Genomic DNA, 14,909 nt, shown 5'->3' with positions numbered 1-14,909 from the left:
TGGTGTTGTAAGACTTCTTACTGTGCTCACCCCAGTCCAACGCCGGCATCTCCACATCATGGAGTATTGATAATAGCGATCAATTAAATGAATCAAACTTAAGGAATGACCGCCTAATTTCACTCACTGCTCATAGATCCTAAAAACAAAATTAATGCAACTCGGAGAGGTGAGTTGATGTTGAAGATTTTCTGAAGTTATTACGATCAGGTTAGCCGAAAATGATTTTCAAAAATCATGTACAGCGGCCAGCATCTGATCAACACACATGTAATAGGAAGTCTAAACAAGAGCGTAGCTAGATGTAACTTTCGAGCTGAAGGGTGGTTACAAGTGATGTGCCCCAGGTATTTCTCTTATACATAGAGATATATATGAATAGTGTAAGATATCATAGGCAATATCCCCAAATTTCCAGATGCCAAACTTAGCGAAACTAATGAGGAATATTGCAATCCGATTGAAAAGGATTTAGATCTTATTGCAAACTGGGTCAGAAATAAAATGTAATTGATCATGAAACTGTTATAATATCATTAAAAACCCAACTGCTTCACTCATGTCCTATCAGGAAGGAAATGTATCATTTAGTCTGGCCAACATGTGATTCTAGTGCTATGACCTCTGAAGTGGCTGAGCAAAGACCCAGCACCACCTTCTCAGAGTAATGAGGGGTGGGCAATAGACGTTGACCTTGCCAGCGACATTCACATCTTAATAATTATCTTTCATTAAATGTAAAATCATTGGCATGGGAACAAGGGGTCAAAATAAAGAGCATAGTCCCACTTACACATTCCCATTGTAATTTGGACAGAAAGCCTGTGAATTAGGCCAGAATCTGGAAATACGGATCCTGGCCTGCAATTGCGGCTATTCACCAAGCCTTGTTTGAGGATCAACCTCTGATTTTACTAAAAGGACCTCCCACATCATGATGAAAGACAGGGGTCCCTGAGCACAGGATCTGAGCTGTTTGCCAAATTGAAGAAGGCACACCCATCTGTCTTGGGGAACCTTCAGCAGGCTTCTCAAAGCTCTGGAGAAGTATGACCAATGGTGCTTTCATAAGATCCTCCAAATCCAGTGGCAAGAAAGTTGGTCCAATGGCAGCATCCTCTCCCAAGCCTACATATCCAGCTTCGAGGCACTAATCCTGGAACTGCCTCCCTAACAGCACCGTGGGTGTACCTGCACCTCATGGACTGCAGCGGTTCAAGAAGGCAGCTCACCACCACTTTCTCAAGGGCAGCCTAGGATGGGCAATAAATGCTGGCTTAGCCAGGGACACCTGTATCCCATAAGAAATAATTGAAAATAAAATCACTCTGCTCCACTGGGCTGGACATATCGTTCACATGTTTTACAGCAGACTCCCGAAGAAACTGCTCTACTTGGAACTCGTCGTGATAGGAGACTCCAAGGAGGACCAGGTGAAATGCTTTAGTGATGTTTTCAAAGCATCCCAGGAGAGGTCAAACATTCTTGTCAACTTGTGGCAGTACTTGAACAAAATGGGGAAGGTTATTTGGGAAGGCATTGAACCCATCGAGAGACTTCTTCAGGAACATGTAGGGCTGAATGTGGTGAATATGATTCACACTATATATAGTTGCCAATATCACTCCATGTATATATGTTCGTTATCTACCCATTGTAAGTGCAGTTGCACTATCCGACCACCAGGGGGAAGTCGCTCTGGGAGTACGCGAGAGTTTGTACTGGGCTCCTCCCTTGGCTCCGCCCAGGACTCCTCCCCCTGGGACCGATGTATAAAGATCAGTGCCTTAGAGCTAGCCTTCCAGTTCACCGAAGTTCAACGACGAATAGGCTGGCTCTATTGTAAGTGTATTAAAGCCTCTGTTCAGATCCAACTACACGTGTTCGCTGAATTGATGGTTCCATCACTGAAGTTAAGAGGTCAGCGAGAGCGCACAAACCCCCAAACAACTCATCTAACCGATCCTTTAAACATCTCCTGTCTGGTATATGATGAAGCTCAAAGGAAAAAAGATTTTAAGTGTCACAATCAAAATTTACTGATTCCATCGGCACATTGTACAACAGCAGTGAAAACAAGCACTATGTTATATTAGAAGAGGAACAAAATAATATCAAGGCAATAGTCAGACTCTATTCCTCTTGTGTAACACAACCAGCTTTTTGTAGAAAGGATCTTTGAGTGTGCTTTTTGCAAATCATATCAGCAAGACAATTATCATTTATATTGGTTAATTAAATGAAATATTTTTATATATTACAAATAATATATTATCAATGCACAAGCTAACATATTCCCCATATATGATGTCTGAAAGAATGTAGTAAAAGCCCAAATTCCCAGAACAATATAAGCAAAGATTAAGAAAGTTAGGCTTATTTAGATTGGAAAAGAGGAAGTTTTGTGCTGAACTAATTAGAAGTTTCCAAAATTATGAAAAGTATCGACAAGGTTGATCTAAATAAATTCTTCCTAATAATATAAGTTTCAAATTACCAGCAACAATACCCTTCGGTTTAATGGGTGGGATATTCTGCTCCCACCTACTCCAGGATTGGAAATTCCTGTCTGAGGTCATTGGACAGTTTGCTTGACCGTTGCATTCTCCATCCCGTCTGCGACGATTCCTGTGGTGGAGAGACCAGACGATTTAGGCCATTAATGGAAAATCATCAGCGGAAGTTTCAACTTGAACCATCACATTTTTTTTAAATCTCGGCGTGAATAGGGAATTTAGGTATAACAGCTATCCATAAAGGACAATAACATTTGGAATAAGTTAGCATGGAAGAGCACTGAGGGAAATAAATAGGCTTGAGTGTAAATATACATATTCCTGTAGAAAGAAGACTATGAGAAGTATTCGGCCCATTGAGTCTACACTGACCCTTCAAAAGACCACTCTACCTAGGCCCAATCCCCTACCCTATCCCTGTAACCCCACCTAACTTTTAGACACTTAGGGGCAATATAGTGTGGCCAATCCACCTAACCTGCATATCTTTGGACTGTGGGAGGAAACCGGAGCACCCGGAGGAAACAAACCCAGACACGGGGAGAATGTGCAAACTCCACAGACAGTCAAATCAAACCCAGCTCCCTGGCGCTGTGAGGCAGCAGTGCTAATCACTGTACCAACATGCTGCCTCAGTTAGGACTCCAAGGAGTCAATCACAGCCCAATGCATGATGCTTATGATGTCGGTATATTATCAATATTAATGGATAAATATAACCAATATTTTTATAATACATTCAATACTTTGATCACCAATGACTTCAACTGTTCCATTAAATGATAATATAAAAGATTTATGTCCAGTTATGTTTTCTGTTTATTTTTTTCAATGTGAATCTATCTGCTTTTTTATTTGCTTTCAGATGTGACCCAGGATTTTCGGGGCCTGGATGTGACATGGCTTCGCAAACATTTCCTACCATAATTTCAGAAAGCTTTAGTAGTTCCCGACTCTCATCCTATCACAACTTCCACTCAATCCGCGGTGCAGAACTTGGCTTTGGTTGTGGTGTCCTCTCAAGTGGAAAGGCTCTGGTATTTAACAAAGAGGGAAGGCGAGAGCTCATTACTTCTTTCCTTGACAGTACTCTAGCCAGGTAAACATTAAGATAGTATTTAATAAATGATAGGAATTCAAAATGGCTGCCAGAGTTCATACAGATATTGTGTGCCTATTCTCTGAGAGAATTATTGTGTATATCACCCTCTGTAGATTTCTTTATCAATTGTTCTCAGTGGTCAGTCTCCTCAGTCATTGAATTGCTTTGGGGTTCAATCCGCATTTATTGAGAAACAGCCGAGAGACTGGAACACAGTGGTAAACACCGCACAATCTTTATCATCGTGCTTTAAGCCTGGAAAAGAGTGGCTCAAGAGAACTGATTTAGTCTAATCTCGCATTTTGTCGTCACATGCATTGTGCGAAGGAATTTAGGATTTAGACGCAGGAGTAGGCCATTCAGCCCATCAAGCTTGCTCTGCCATTCAATAAAAGCATGACTGATTTGACTGTGGTCTCAACTGCACTCTGCCCCCACAATAACTCTTGGCTCTTTTGTCTATCAAAAACCTGTCTAACCCGGGCTTGAATTAATTCAAGGGCCCAGCTTCTACTACTTTCTGGGAAGTAAGAATTCCAAACACTAACGACCCTTTGTTGGTGTTTTCATCTTAAATCGAAGACTTTTTCTTATTCTTAAACTGTGTCTCTATGTTCTAGTCTTTCCTACAAGTGGAAATATCCCCTTGCTAGCAACCTTATTAAATCAGCTATTAAATTGAAACCCAATGGGCGGGATTCTCCCCTACCCGGCGGGGCTGGGGGTCCCGGTGCCGAGGAGTGGCGTGAACCACTCCGGCTTCGGGCTGCCCCAAAGGTGCGGAATCCTTCGCACCTTCAGGGGCTAGGCCCGCCCCGGAGTGGTTTGCACCCCTCCAGCCGGTGGGGAAGGGACTTGGTGCCACGCCAACCGGCGCGAGTCAGCGCATGCGCGGGAGCGCCAGCGCGTGCTGGCATCATCCCCGCGCATGCGCAGAGGGATACACTTCCACATCGCCGATCGCGGAGGACCGATGCTGAAGGAACAGAGTGCCCCCAAGGCACAGGCCCGCCCGCGGATCGGTGGGCCCTGACCGCGGACCAGGCCACCGTGGGGGCACCTCCTGGGGCCAGATCCCCCCGCGACACCCCAAGAACCCCGGAGCCCGCCCGCGCAGCCAGGTCCCGCCGGTAAGCGACCAACTCTAATTTACACCGGCGGGACCGGCATAGAACGGGCGGGACTTCGGCCCATCGTGGGCTGGAGAATCCGGACAGCCCCGGGACCCATTGAGTCGCGCCGGACCCCGCCATTCTCCGAGGCGGGAGGCGCGACTCGCGCCGGGCCGGTTTTTGGGGGGGGCGCGAGGATTGGGAGGACGGTGGGGGCGGGATTCCCCCCCCCATTCACCTCTTAATTTTCAAGTATCTTTCGGTCGTTTTCTAAATCTTTTACAACAACAACAGATGCAAAATACCAGTTTGCTGTCTCTGCCTTTTCCTTGTTTTCCATTATCAGTTCCCCAAACTCACTCTCTGGGAGAATATTTTGGTACAAATAGATCTGAATGGTTCAGCCTTGAAGGTTGAGTTATAGGGCTCACAGTCAATATGTGTCTCTATGGCTACACGTTTAATAGCCCTACCGCAAAGTGCTATCTGTTATAAGCTATGAATTACAGCAGAAGGGTGGCAGAATCATCCAAGAAAGAAATGATTTGGCAGCAACCAATTACTTGCAGCCTAGAGTGACACACTGATGGAGAACACAGTGACATTTCTTTCGATGAACACAGTGAATTAAAGCAGGGCATCCTCATATCCGAGATGAATTGGCCTAACGACATTGTGTTATTTGTGATGATGTGGCTTCTATTGATCTTTCTGCCACAAGATGTGGTACATGACTGGAGTAAATCTGCTGCGAGACTGTGTGATGAATCAGGGAGGAGCCAATGCATGGTTATTTCCAAAGTCTCAGAAATGCTAAGCGATTTCAGCCAAAAGGAGCATCAGAGATGATACAGCTGGGTTAATATCATCCTCGCAATCTTCAAACCGCTGTTTGGTGTCAAGCTTCATACAGGGGGATTACCCATCAGTAGTAACAAGTGCAGTTTAGCCCTTTCTTACCGCCCGGATTCTGAATGCTGCAAATTTACTTTGCATTGAAACGGTGGCACAATCTTTCGCTTTATCATTGCCAAGAGATTGGATGTTTAAAGAGCTGTGACTAAAATGAATTGTGTTTACATTTGTCAAGATTATTTAGGATTTGCTATTGATGGGTACAACATTCCTCGGCTATTAGGAGCCAAAAAGTAGGTTTACTGTGCTGTGCATGTTATAATGACTCCTGAATGACTCCGGGAAAAACACAGGAAGAAAAGGACGAGGCCTCGAAGATCAGTCAAGAGAGCGCTGGCACATGCAGTGTGAAAGAGCTCCGTTATCGTCTAAATCACCAACCTCTGCCCGTCCATCAATGGATGAAACTTTCCTTGACGATTCACATACTGATGGCATAATGCTCACTTCAGGTCTTATGTTTCCTGTATCTCTGCCGCTCCTGTGTATCGTCAAAACTCAGGGTCAAGCTGTTAAGGTTACATGTAATCAGAGAAATTGTAGGAGAAATTTGTAGGGAAAATATGGCAGATTCTAAAGGTCATTCCCCATTATTGTGATGACTCTTCAAGTTTTCATAATAATAGTAATCTTTATTATTCTCACAAGTAGATTTACATTAACACTGCAATGAAGTTACTGTGAAAAACCCCTAGTCGCCACATTCCAGCGCCTGTTCGGGTACACAGAGGGAGAATTCAGAATATCCAATTCACCTAACAAGCATGTCTTTCGGGACTTGTGGGAGGAAACCGGAGCACCCGGAGGAAACCCACGCAGACACAGGGAGAACATGCAGACTCCGCACAGACAGTGACCCAAGCCACAAATCACACCCGGGTCCCTGGCACTGTGAAGCAACAGTGCTAACCACTGTACCATCCGGTTAAAAAATGCTACAAAAGGAATAACCACCCTCTGAAATATTGTCAGTGAACAATTGCTTTTTCTGACTAGAAGGCTAAGTTAAGATAGGCTTCTTCCTTAGTTTTAAAGGCTTTTCAGGAATTTTTATACTTCTGGGCCTTTTATGCACAAGGTTTTAACAGTCATTTGTGCAGCACTCTGCTCTGATTTGTTCAGAATTATCCCAAGATCTGGACTGATGGAAGGTTTCAGTGAGCTATAGTCTGGGAACTGGTGTTTGGCATCAAATTTAACGCCTGGAGAGCTATTGATCCGTGGTAATGAGTGCAGTTTAGCCCTTATTCATCAGCTGGTTTCTGAATGCTGTAAAATTACTTTTCACTGAAAAGGTGATACAGTCACACCAAGATAGATGTTTAAAGGGCTGTGAGAAAAATGAAGCAATGTTTGCATTTGTTAAAATTATTTTGGATTTGCGGTTGATGGGTACAGCATATATGGGGTTAATGCCAATTTCTGTTAGCTCTTTCTGAAAGGTACAGGTTACTCATGTTGATCTGACAGGCAGAATTCAATTAATGTATGATTGAGTTTCGGTTTCTGACAGAAGAGAGAGTTCTTGATTAACATAGCCATTGACATTGATCTGTTGACAATTAGATTATTACAGTAGTAACTCAATCGAGGGGTCAATATCCTGTGCATCTTCATAAAGCACAGCTTGAACGGTTGGAAGAAATACAATTACCTACCAACAGGATGCTGAAACAGGTTGGTCAAGCACTCGGTGCACATCAAAGGGGCAAATCAACCGACAAGAAGTGGCAGCATTAATGATTGGTGATAATTCTATAATTGGCTTTTGTCTGCCATTATCTGAGCCCAACTGATCAGATTACAGTCCAAAGGCAGCAAAGGGTCCAGGCTTGTTTGAATCTATGGGAGATTTTCAACATGTACATAAAGGGGGAGGGGGGGGGGAGGGGAATATCTGGCTAACTGAAACCAGTTGAGTGGGCAACCAAAACCACAGGTGACTTACCTATCAATTTCTTATCCTTCTAGAGGCAAAGACATTCAAGGAACACTGACAGGCCTCAATCAAAATTTTAACTCTAGCCTGACCAGATATTCAAGTCAAACCGAATATAACAGTGGTTGCAGGTTGCCTTTCCTACCTATCAGAAGCTCTTTCACTTTTTAGTTGTCGGTTTTATCCTTATTTCTCCCATCCCATATAACCAGCACAGAAAAGTATCTGGACAAGTTATACTCAGCTCTTGTAATGCACTAATCGTAACATACTCAGAATATTGTGTTCAAGCCTAATCATCATATCATATGAATATAATAGACAGGGTACAATGAAGAACAATAAATCTGATCCAAATGAAAAGAGGATGGCCTATGAAAATAGACTAGAGATATTCACACTGTGCAGTCTAGAAAAATAAACAGTTAAAGTTAAGGGAGCACACATGAAAGAATAAATGTCACAGATATGGCATATTGCAGAATATTACTGAGTTTGTGAACAGTCGGGTTTAGGCTGAGGAAATGGCTGGGATGGAACATAAGAACATAGGAATTCGGAGCAGAAGTAGGCAATTCAGTTGTCGGGGCGAAACCCACACAAACACGGGGAGAATGTGCAAACTACCCACGGACAGCGACCCAGAGCCAGGGTCGAACCTGGGACCTCGGCGCCGTGCTAACCACTGCACCACAGTGCTGCCCTGCCTCTTAGTATTTTATATAGCTCGATCAAATCCCCTTTCATTTTTCAAGCTCCGTGAGTATAAACCCAAACTGTTCAATCTCTCCTCATAGGGTGGTTTGGAATCCATTGTGAGGATGCAGTCAGCCAAAGCTGATGGCTATGGTCTTCCCAATGTTTAACTGGAGGAAATCTCAGCGCACCCAAGACTGGATGTTAGAAAAATAGATTGACAATGCAGAGGTAATGATAGTGTTAAAAGGGAGTGAAAAGGGAGAGCTGGGCAAAGATCAACACTTGGGGAGTCCAGGGGTAAGTGTGGAAAGCAGAGGTGCCATTTCTGGAGATGCTCAGGCGAGAATCAGATAGGTTCAAAAATTTCTGTACCACCAAGTTGTACCCTAAACCCTAGCACTTTAATTTGCAAACGCAATAAGATCATGGTCGCTCTGAATGTAACTTCAGCCCTGACATACTGAGGTTGTGAACTGTCAGGTTCAACCTGAGGAAATGGCTGGGGAGGGGTTGGAATCCATGGTGAGGATGGTTCTACAACCACGAAAATCTAAGATTCAGAAACGTTAGACTTTCTGGACAATTTCACTTTTAATAGCACTTATCTGCTATTCGTGTAGCCACGTCTTAGTGCAAGCTTTTTAAGGATGGGTAAATGTCCTGCCTCACGCTCTTTTTATTCCCCAGGTTCCTCCAGTTTACTCTTCGCTTGGGCAGCAAGTATGTACTCAGCACATGCAAGCCCGCAGACCAGCCGGGAGAAGGGATTCTGCTGCATCATTCTTCTGACAATGGGATCACGTGGAACTTGCTGCAACACTACTCTTACCAGAATTACCATGAACCACGGTAAAGAATAAAAACGTCACTGCAGACTTGTGTTAATACTAATGAATTAACTCTTCATTGACTTTTAACTGCCCTAGCAAGCCACCCAGTTGTATTGAACTTCTACAGAAAAAGAGCACTGTGGGTGTACCTATACCACATGAATTGCAAAGGTTCAAGAAGGTAGCTCACCCCTACCTTCTCAATGCATGGGCAAAATGCTGATGCCAACATCCTAAGAATGATTTTTGTTTTAATTAAAAGGTATTCCAGCGCTTAGTGTTATTTAGAACATAGAACAGTACAGCACAGAACAGGCCCTTCGGCCCTCAATGTTGTGCCGAGCCATGATCACCCTACTCAAACCCACATATCCACCCTATACCCGTAACCCAACAACCCCCCCCCTTAACCTTACTTTTATTAGGACACTACGGGCAATTTAGCATGGCCAATCCACCTAACCCGCACATCTTTGGACTGTGGGAGGAAACCGGAGCACCCGGAGGAAACCCACGCACACAGGGGGAGGACGTGCAGACTCCACACAGACAGTGACCCAGCCGGGAATCGAACCTGGGACCCTGGATCTGTGAAGCATTTATGCTAACCACCATGCTACCCTGCTGCCTGCTTTCTACTCTTAATTTGTTGTTTTGCGTGGGATTTTACCTGTAATTCTCATGTAGTTTGAATTTTTAAAAAAGATGACAAAAGAGAAATTTTCAAATTGCTTTCGTATTCCCAAACTCTGGAATCGTCCATTAGTTGACATCTCAAATTCCACTTTCCCAGGGAGCAAGTTTGTCAATTTCAGACAGAATCAGGGGCCTAGATGATGCGTTCCCAATCCACAGCGTCGAACAAAATATGGGGCGCGATTACGTAGGGGTGCAGGGTTCTGACATCATCAGGTTGCTTTGCGATAATATATTATGCGGAGCTAAAAGACAAAAACCAGCCTATGTTATTTAAATGCCAGTTTGGAAAGTCATTAAAGTTGTTAACAACCCAACTGATAGTAATAATATGCTCTGAAAGCAATAATACACCTTCAGGTTGTGAATCACGCCATGTGGGGAATCTGTTTGTTAATGGATGAGTTTATGAACTGCAGCTGAGACCAGAGTTTGAGCTTTGTAGTTAGCACTCGGGAGTGCTCATGTGAATGAGCAGATTATCCATTTGGAGGTTATTTAAGTAGGAGGACTTTGCCCTCATTCACAGTGCTCATCTAAGTGCTTGATATTTTTTTCTTAGCCATTTCCCAGGGTTATAAAGTCTCTGAGACACAGCCTCCTCCTTAACCTTCTGTCCTCCACACTGGTGGTTGAGGGAGAGAGGAAGACGGGAACACAGGGAGGCTCAGGATGCTGTGGTGTTGCATGAAGGGGTTAAGCTGCACCAGACCCCGAGAGAGGAGCTAAAGCGGTGGCACAGACAACCTTCTGCAGCCTCTAAAGTCTGGAGGCAAAGATTTAGCTACCTTCAACTGATCGAGACTCAATTCAGGAGAAGACTCGGGATGTCAAGAACCACGGTAACAACACTCTGTGAGATGCTCACAGGCGAGATCTTATCCAACTGCATAGGGAGCCACTCGATGCCTGTTGTATCGAAGGTCACTGTCACGCTGAACCTCTTTGCAGCTCATTCCGGGCAGCTCATGGAGTCCTTAGTGGCATCAGACAACCTACTGCATTCCACCGTATAAAGCTCTTCACGGATGCAATGTTCCGAAACACTGAAAATTACATCTCCGTCACACAAGATGCCATGAGTCAAATGGGTAGAGCCCAAGGATTTGTAGGAATTGCAGGTTTTCCCAGGGTACAGGGAGCCACAGATTGACTCCAGTTGTCATAAAGACTGGACCATCAGTGGAAAGGGCTGCCACTCGCTCTACATCCAGCTGATGTGCAACTATAATTGGCAAATCATGCAGATGTGCACCAGGTACCCGGCAGCCATCATAACTCCTACACCTTTCAAGACTCACAGATCCCAAATCTTTTCACTGGCACGATTCCCTGGAAGGATGGCTAATAGGTGACAAGGACTAGCCACTGAAAAGATGGCTCATGCTGCCTCTGACGGTGTCCAGATCTGAAGGAGAAAGGAGGTATGATGAAGAGCACAGCGAAGCTTTCCATCAGCCTCCTGAAGATGAGATTCTGATACCTGGGCAGGTCGAGAGGAGTATTGCAGTGCTTCTGCTCACGTGTCCCTGATGGTCATGGTTTGCTATGCATGTCATAGCATCACCATCCAAAGAGGAGACCCCCTGAACAGTCTGGGCTCGCCAGACGAGGGGACCATCCTCCAAAGTCAAAGGTCATGAAAATTTGAGAGACCACAGCAATGCTCCTGTTGATGGCCCTGGCCTTGATCAGGTGGTTGGCCATGACAGCAGAGATGCCTTCATGTGCCAGAGGTTTGATAAGGGCTGCTAGACGGAGGAGATGCTGCGTACATCAAGTATGCCATGAATGGACTTTCCAGATGGAGGCAGCTGCTTCCCACCCCTCCCCCTAAGACCAGCTGGTCTTTCCAACGAATCAGTGAGCTTCAAGCAGCTGGGTGTGTGACCTAGCTCCCAGTCCCCCTCTCATCCTGGCTCTGTGCCTCTAAGCACAGAGCCAGGGCGATGGTGTACAGGTCAGATCAAATCCCAACCATTGCGTCTGCAATATGCTTTTTTTGACCCTTGAGGACTGATGTGTACATGGCTCCTTTCCCACAATACCTTCCGTGCTGATGTGCCAGATGTGCCATGGTGCTGGGTGCTGTGAGAGGATGTGATGCTGCATCAAGAGAGGTAGATTTGAGACCCGGGAGAGATCAGACTTGATCTGATTGAATAGCGGAGCAGGCTTGAAGGGCTGAATTGCCTACTTCTGCTCCTAATTCCTATGTCCTTATCTTCGAAGGATTCCTTCTTATCATCGAAGGGAGGTTCTGGCAGAGCTCCTGCTGTAGAGGCTTTTCTTGTAACAGAGTAATCTGGGATCAAATACTTTGTCACATCAGTCCTATCACACGTTGCATACAAACCGGTTCACTGTCCAACATGAGTGATTAGATTCTGCAGGCACAGTGTACCCTTGGACAATGAAGTGAAGCTTCAGCCGATGAAGCTTGTCTAGACTATAAGGTGTGAACTATATTCCCCAGCCACATTGGATAATGTCTAACCTCCAGTAAACCTCCACTAGCCATCTCCCCTTTTCAATCAGCCTGAACCTTTTGCCACCTCACTAGACTCTGGCCATCCTCCAACCTCACCGCTGTCTATACTACTGTCAGACTCCATCAATGGCAGCATTTCCTCTTCAAAAGGAGTCAAGACTTCAATATTCGGAAAACTCCCATCTGTGCCAACTCTCTCGTGGGCATTGTGGGCTCACTTCTCCTGGAATGATTTGACATGGAAAATTTCAAATGATCATATGGTATATTTCCAATCCTTTTAGTTCAGTGCATGTCAGCATGGAATCTATGCTCATGCATCATTACATCACCCTGCAAGCCAGCCACCCTACAACTAGACCATTGCTGGAAATGCACAATGGTGTGGTCTAGGACAGCCATGTCCTTGTGGAATTATGCTGGCTTTGAGGAGCAGCACGACTCAGTTACCTCCTGTATTTGCTGGTGAGACCTGTAACACAGTGGACCAAGGTTACTCACCCTGACTGACCTCATTGAGCCTTATCTGGCACTGGGACCAAGTCCTTCTCACAACGCCCCACCCTGTTGACCACCTCCTCCCAAGCAGCTCGTAACTGGCTGGGTTTCCTCCTCTTGCCAGGAGTTGGCATGAGCTGCTCACCTCGGTCCGAAACTGTACGCAGGAGCACTCTGACTGAGTCCTCACTGAATCTAGAGGCTGGCATCTTCTAGTCAGCCTCTCCCTTCACGCCGATGATGCTGACATGTATGTATAAGAACATGTAATAAATGTTCAACTCCTCAATGTCCATAGTATAGGAGACTTGCTGGTGTTTAAACATTATGACACCTATGAAGAGTGACAGGTTTACAAAGATTAATTAAAATTTAAATGCGCTTACCCTGTAGGATTGGAAACTACACAAATCTTCTGTTTGTGGAACAAATCCACAAGATTGCTCATCTGGGTCTCCTGACACTACTGTTGCGGGGGCTCTTTGAAGTATTGGCCCCAACCTTGTTCTGGCTCATGGCCTGATACCTCAGTGTTTGTACTTCTCACTCTCCAGCATTCATTGGGTGGGATTAAGGCCTATCACTCACCCTTGCCATTAATTGGCGTCAATTATTGTATGATCAAGTGCACTCCAACGGCAGGCCTGGAATTCACAATGCTGCCAACCTCCGGATGCCATCAGCCTAGGATCTTACCAGCATTATTGGTATTATTAACACACAAATAGCTGTGTTATTCATACCATATGAACTTTGCCAGCTTTCTGGGTAGGATAGCCTCATCCACAGATTGCCTCCGACTGTAAGTGAATGGAGGTCGAGGGATGAAGGCAAGGCTGCAATTACCTTTGAGAGGAACCCTGAATTGCATGTTGGCATGAACTTCTTCACTGAATAATACCTTCCAGCAACAAGATCTTGAAAGTTTTAGTTTGAAACTCATGATAAATTTGCTTAAAGCCATTCATCACGTGTGAATTATGTATCTGGCCATGTGGACAATATATTGGAATATAAGCAGCAACTGCTGGAAAATAATCAGCAGGTCCAGCAACCTCTATGGAGAGAGAGAGTTAACGTTTCAGATTGATGACCATTCATCAGAACTGGGAAATGTCACAGATGCTGCAGGGGAAAAGGCTGAGGGGGAAGAACAAAAAGGTCTGGGCAGACTGGAAGGAGAGATTAAAAGTCAAAAGGGACAATCGTGAAAGAGCAGCAATGGGACAAGTTAAGAAACGGAAGATGGCAATAACAGAATCATGATAAGACATATGGAGCCAGAAAAAGATTGGAGGACTGGAGATGATCAGAAATTGATAAGACTCCATGTTTGTTGTATGTCATTGGAATGCAGGAAATGTTTGGGGGTTTTCCAGGCAGATGAGGTGAAACTAATTCACACCATTACCTACAGCACGTCAAAGGTTTCTGGGTCATTTGTTCTGCTCTGCCATTACCCTTGCTGATTCAGTAAATCAATTTCAATACCTCTGTCCCATTGAAATCAATGGCGATTACAACATCCCTGAATGGATACATGTTATCTAACTGCTGTTATTTTTACTGGTCCCACAAGTTGCAGTCTTGTGGTAGTGGTGTCATTTCTCCAAGATTGACAAAGAGACATTCGTTTGCTTAGATTTCTGCACAATTGTCTCTAGCATTTTCCCAAATGGTGGAATTATTATTCTCATGTCTTGACGACTATTACTTATTCTACATAAATATCAATACGTGCAAAACACCCTTGGATTTGGACACGACAAATAAAACAGTGTAATTTCAACAATGTTCCGAGAAATACTTGGAATTCAGTTGGACTAGACATTAGCTCAGACTATGTACCATGAGGAAAGAAGATCAACAAAAGCAACGTTTGAATATGTTTTTAGTATTTTCTTGAGGAAAATAACCTCAAGACTTATTTTGAGGCAGCCGAACAAATTGTAACGGTTAAACTAGAGGGACCTCAGTCACGTTGGCCTAATTAACAATGATCATAAATAATCCTGATAATGCTTATCACTTTGAAATTACAGGATTTGAGAGGTAGTTGCAGGGCAGAAATCCGCAAGCAGAGATGTAGGGAGCGCACGTATACCATGCAA

The 14,909-nt window shown here is 44.5% G+C and overlaps 1 protein-coding gene across 1 annotated transcript in view; it reads left to right on the top strand.

Annotated features, from left to right (window-relative positions):
- LOC119973445 (reelin-like) overlaps positions 1-14,909 on the top strand; it is a 415,628-nt gene that overhangs the window by 217,439 nt on the left and 183,280 nt on the right. The window contains 2 exon segments of the mRNA XM_038811578.1: positions 3,382-3,615; positions 8,971-9,132. Coding sequence (XP_038667506.1) covers positions 3,382-3,615; positions 8,971-9,132 — 396 coding nt within the window.

The sequence above is a fragment of the Scyliorhinus canicula genome, chromosome 11 (genome assembly GCF_902713615.1).
Source record: "Scyliorhinus canicula chromosome 11, sScyCan1.1, whole genome shotgun sequence".
Lineage (NCBI taxonomy): Eukaryota > Metazoa > Chordata > Chondrichthyes > Carcharhiniformes > Scyliorhinidae > Scyliorhinus > Scyliorhinus canicula.
Note: the sequence above shows the minus strand (reverse complement) of the source record. Positions and strands in the feature narration are given on the sequence as shown.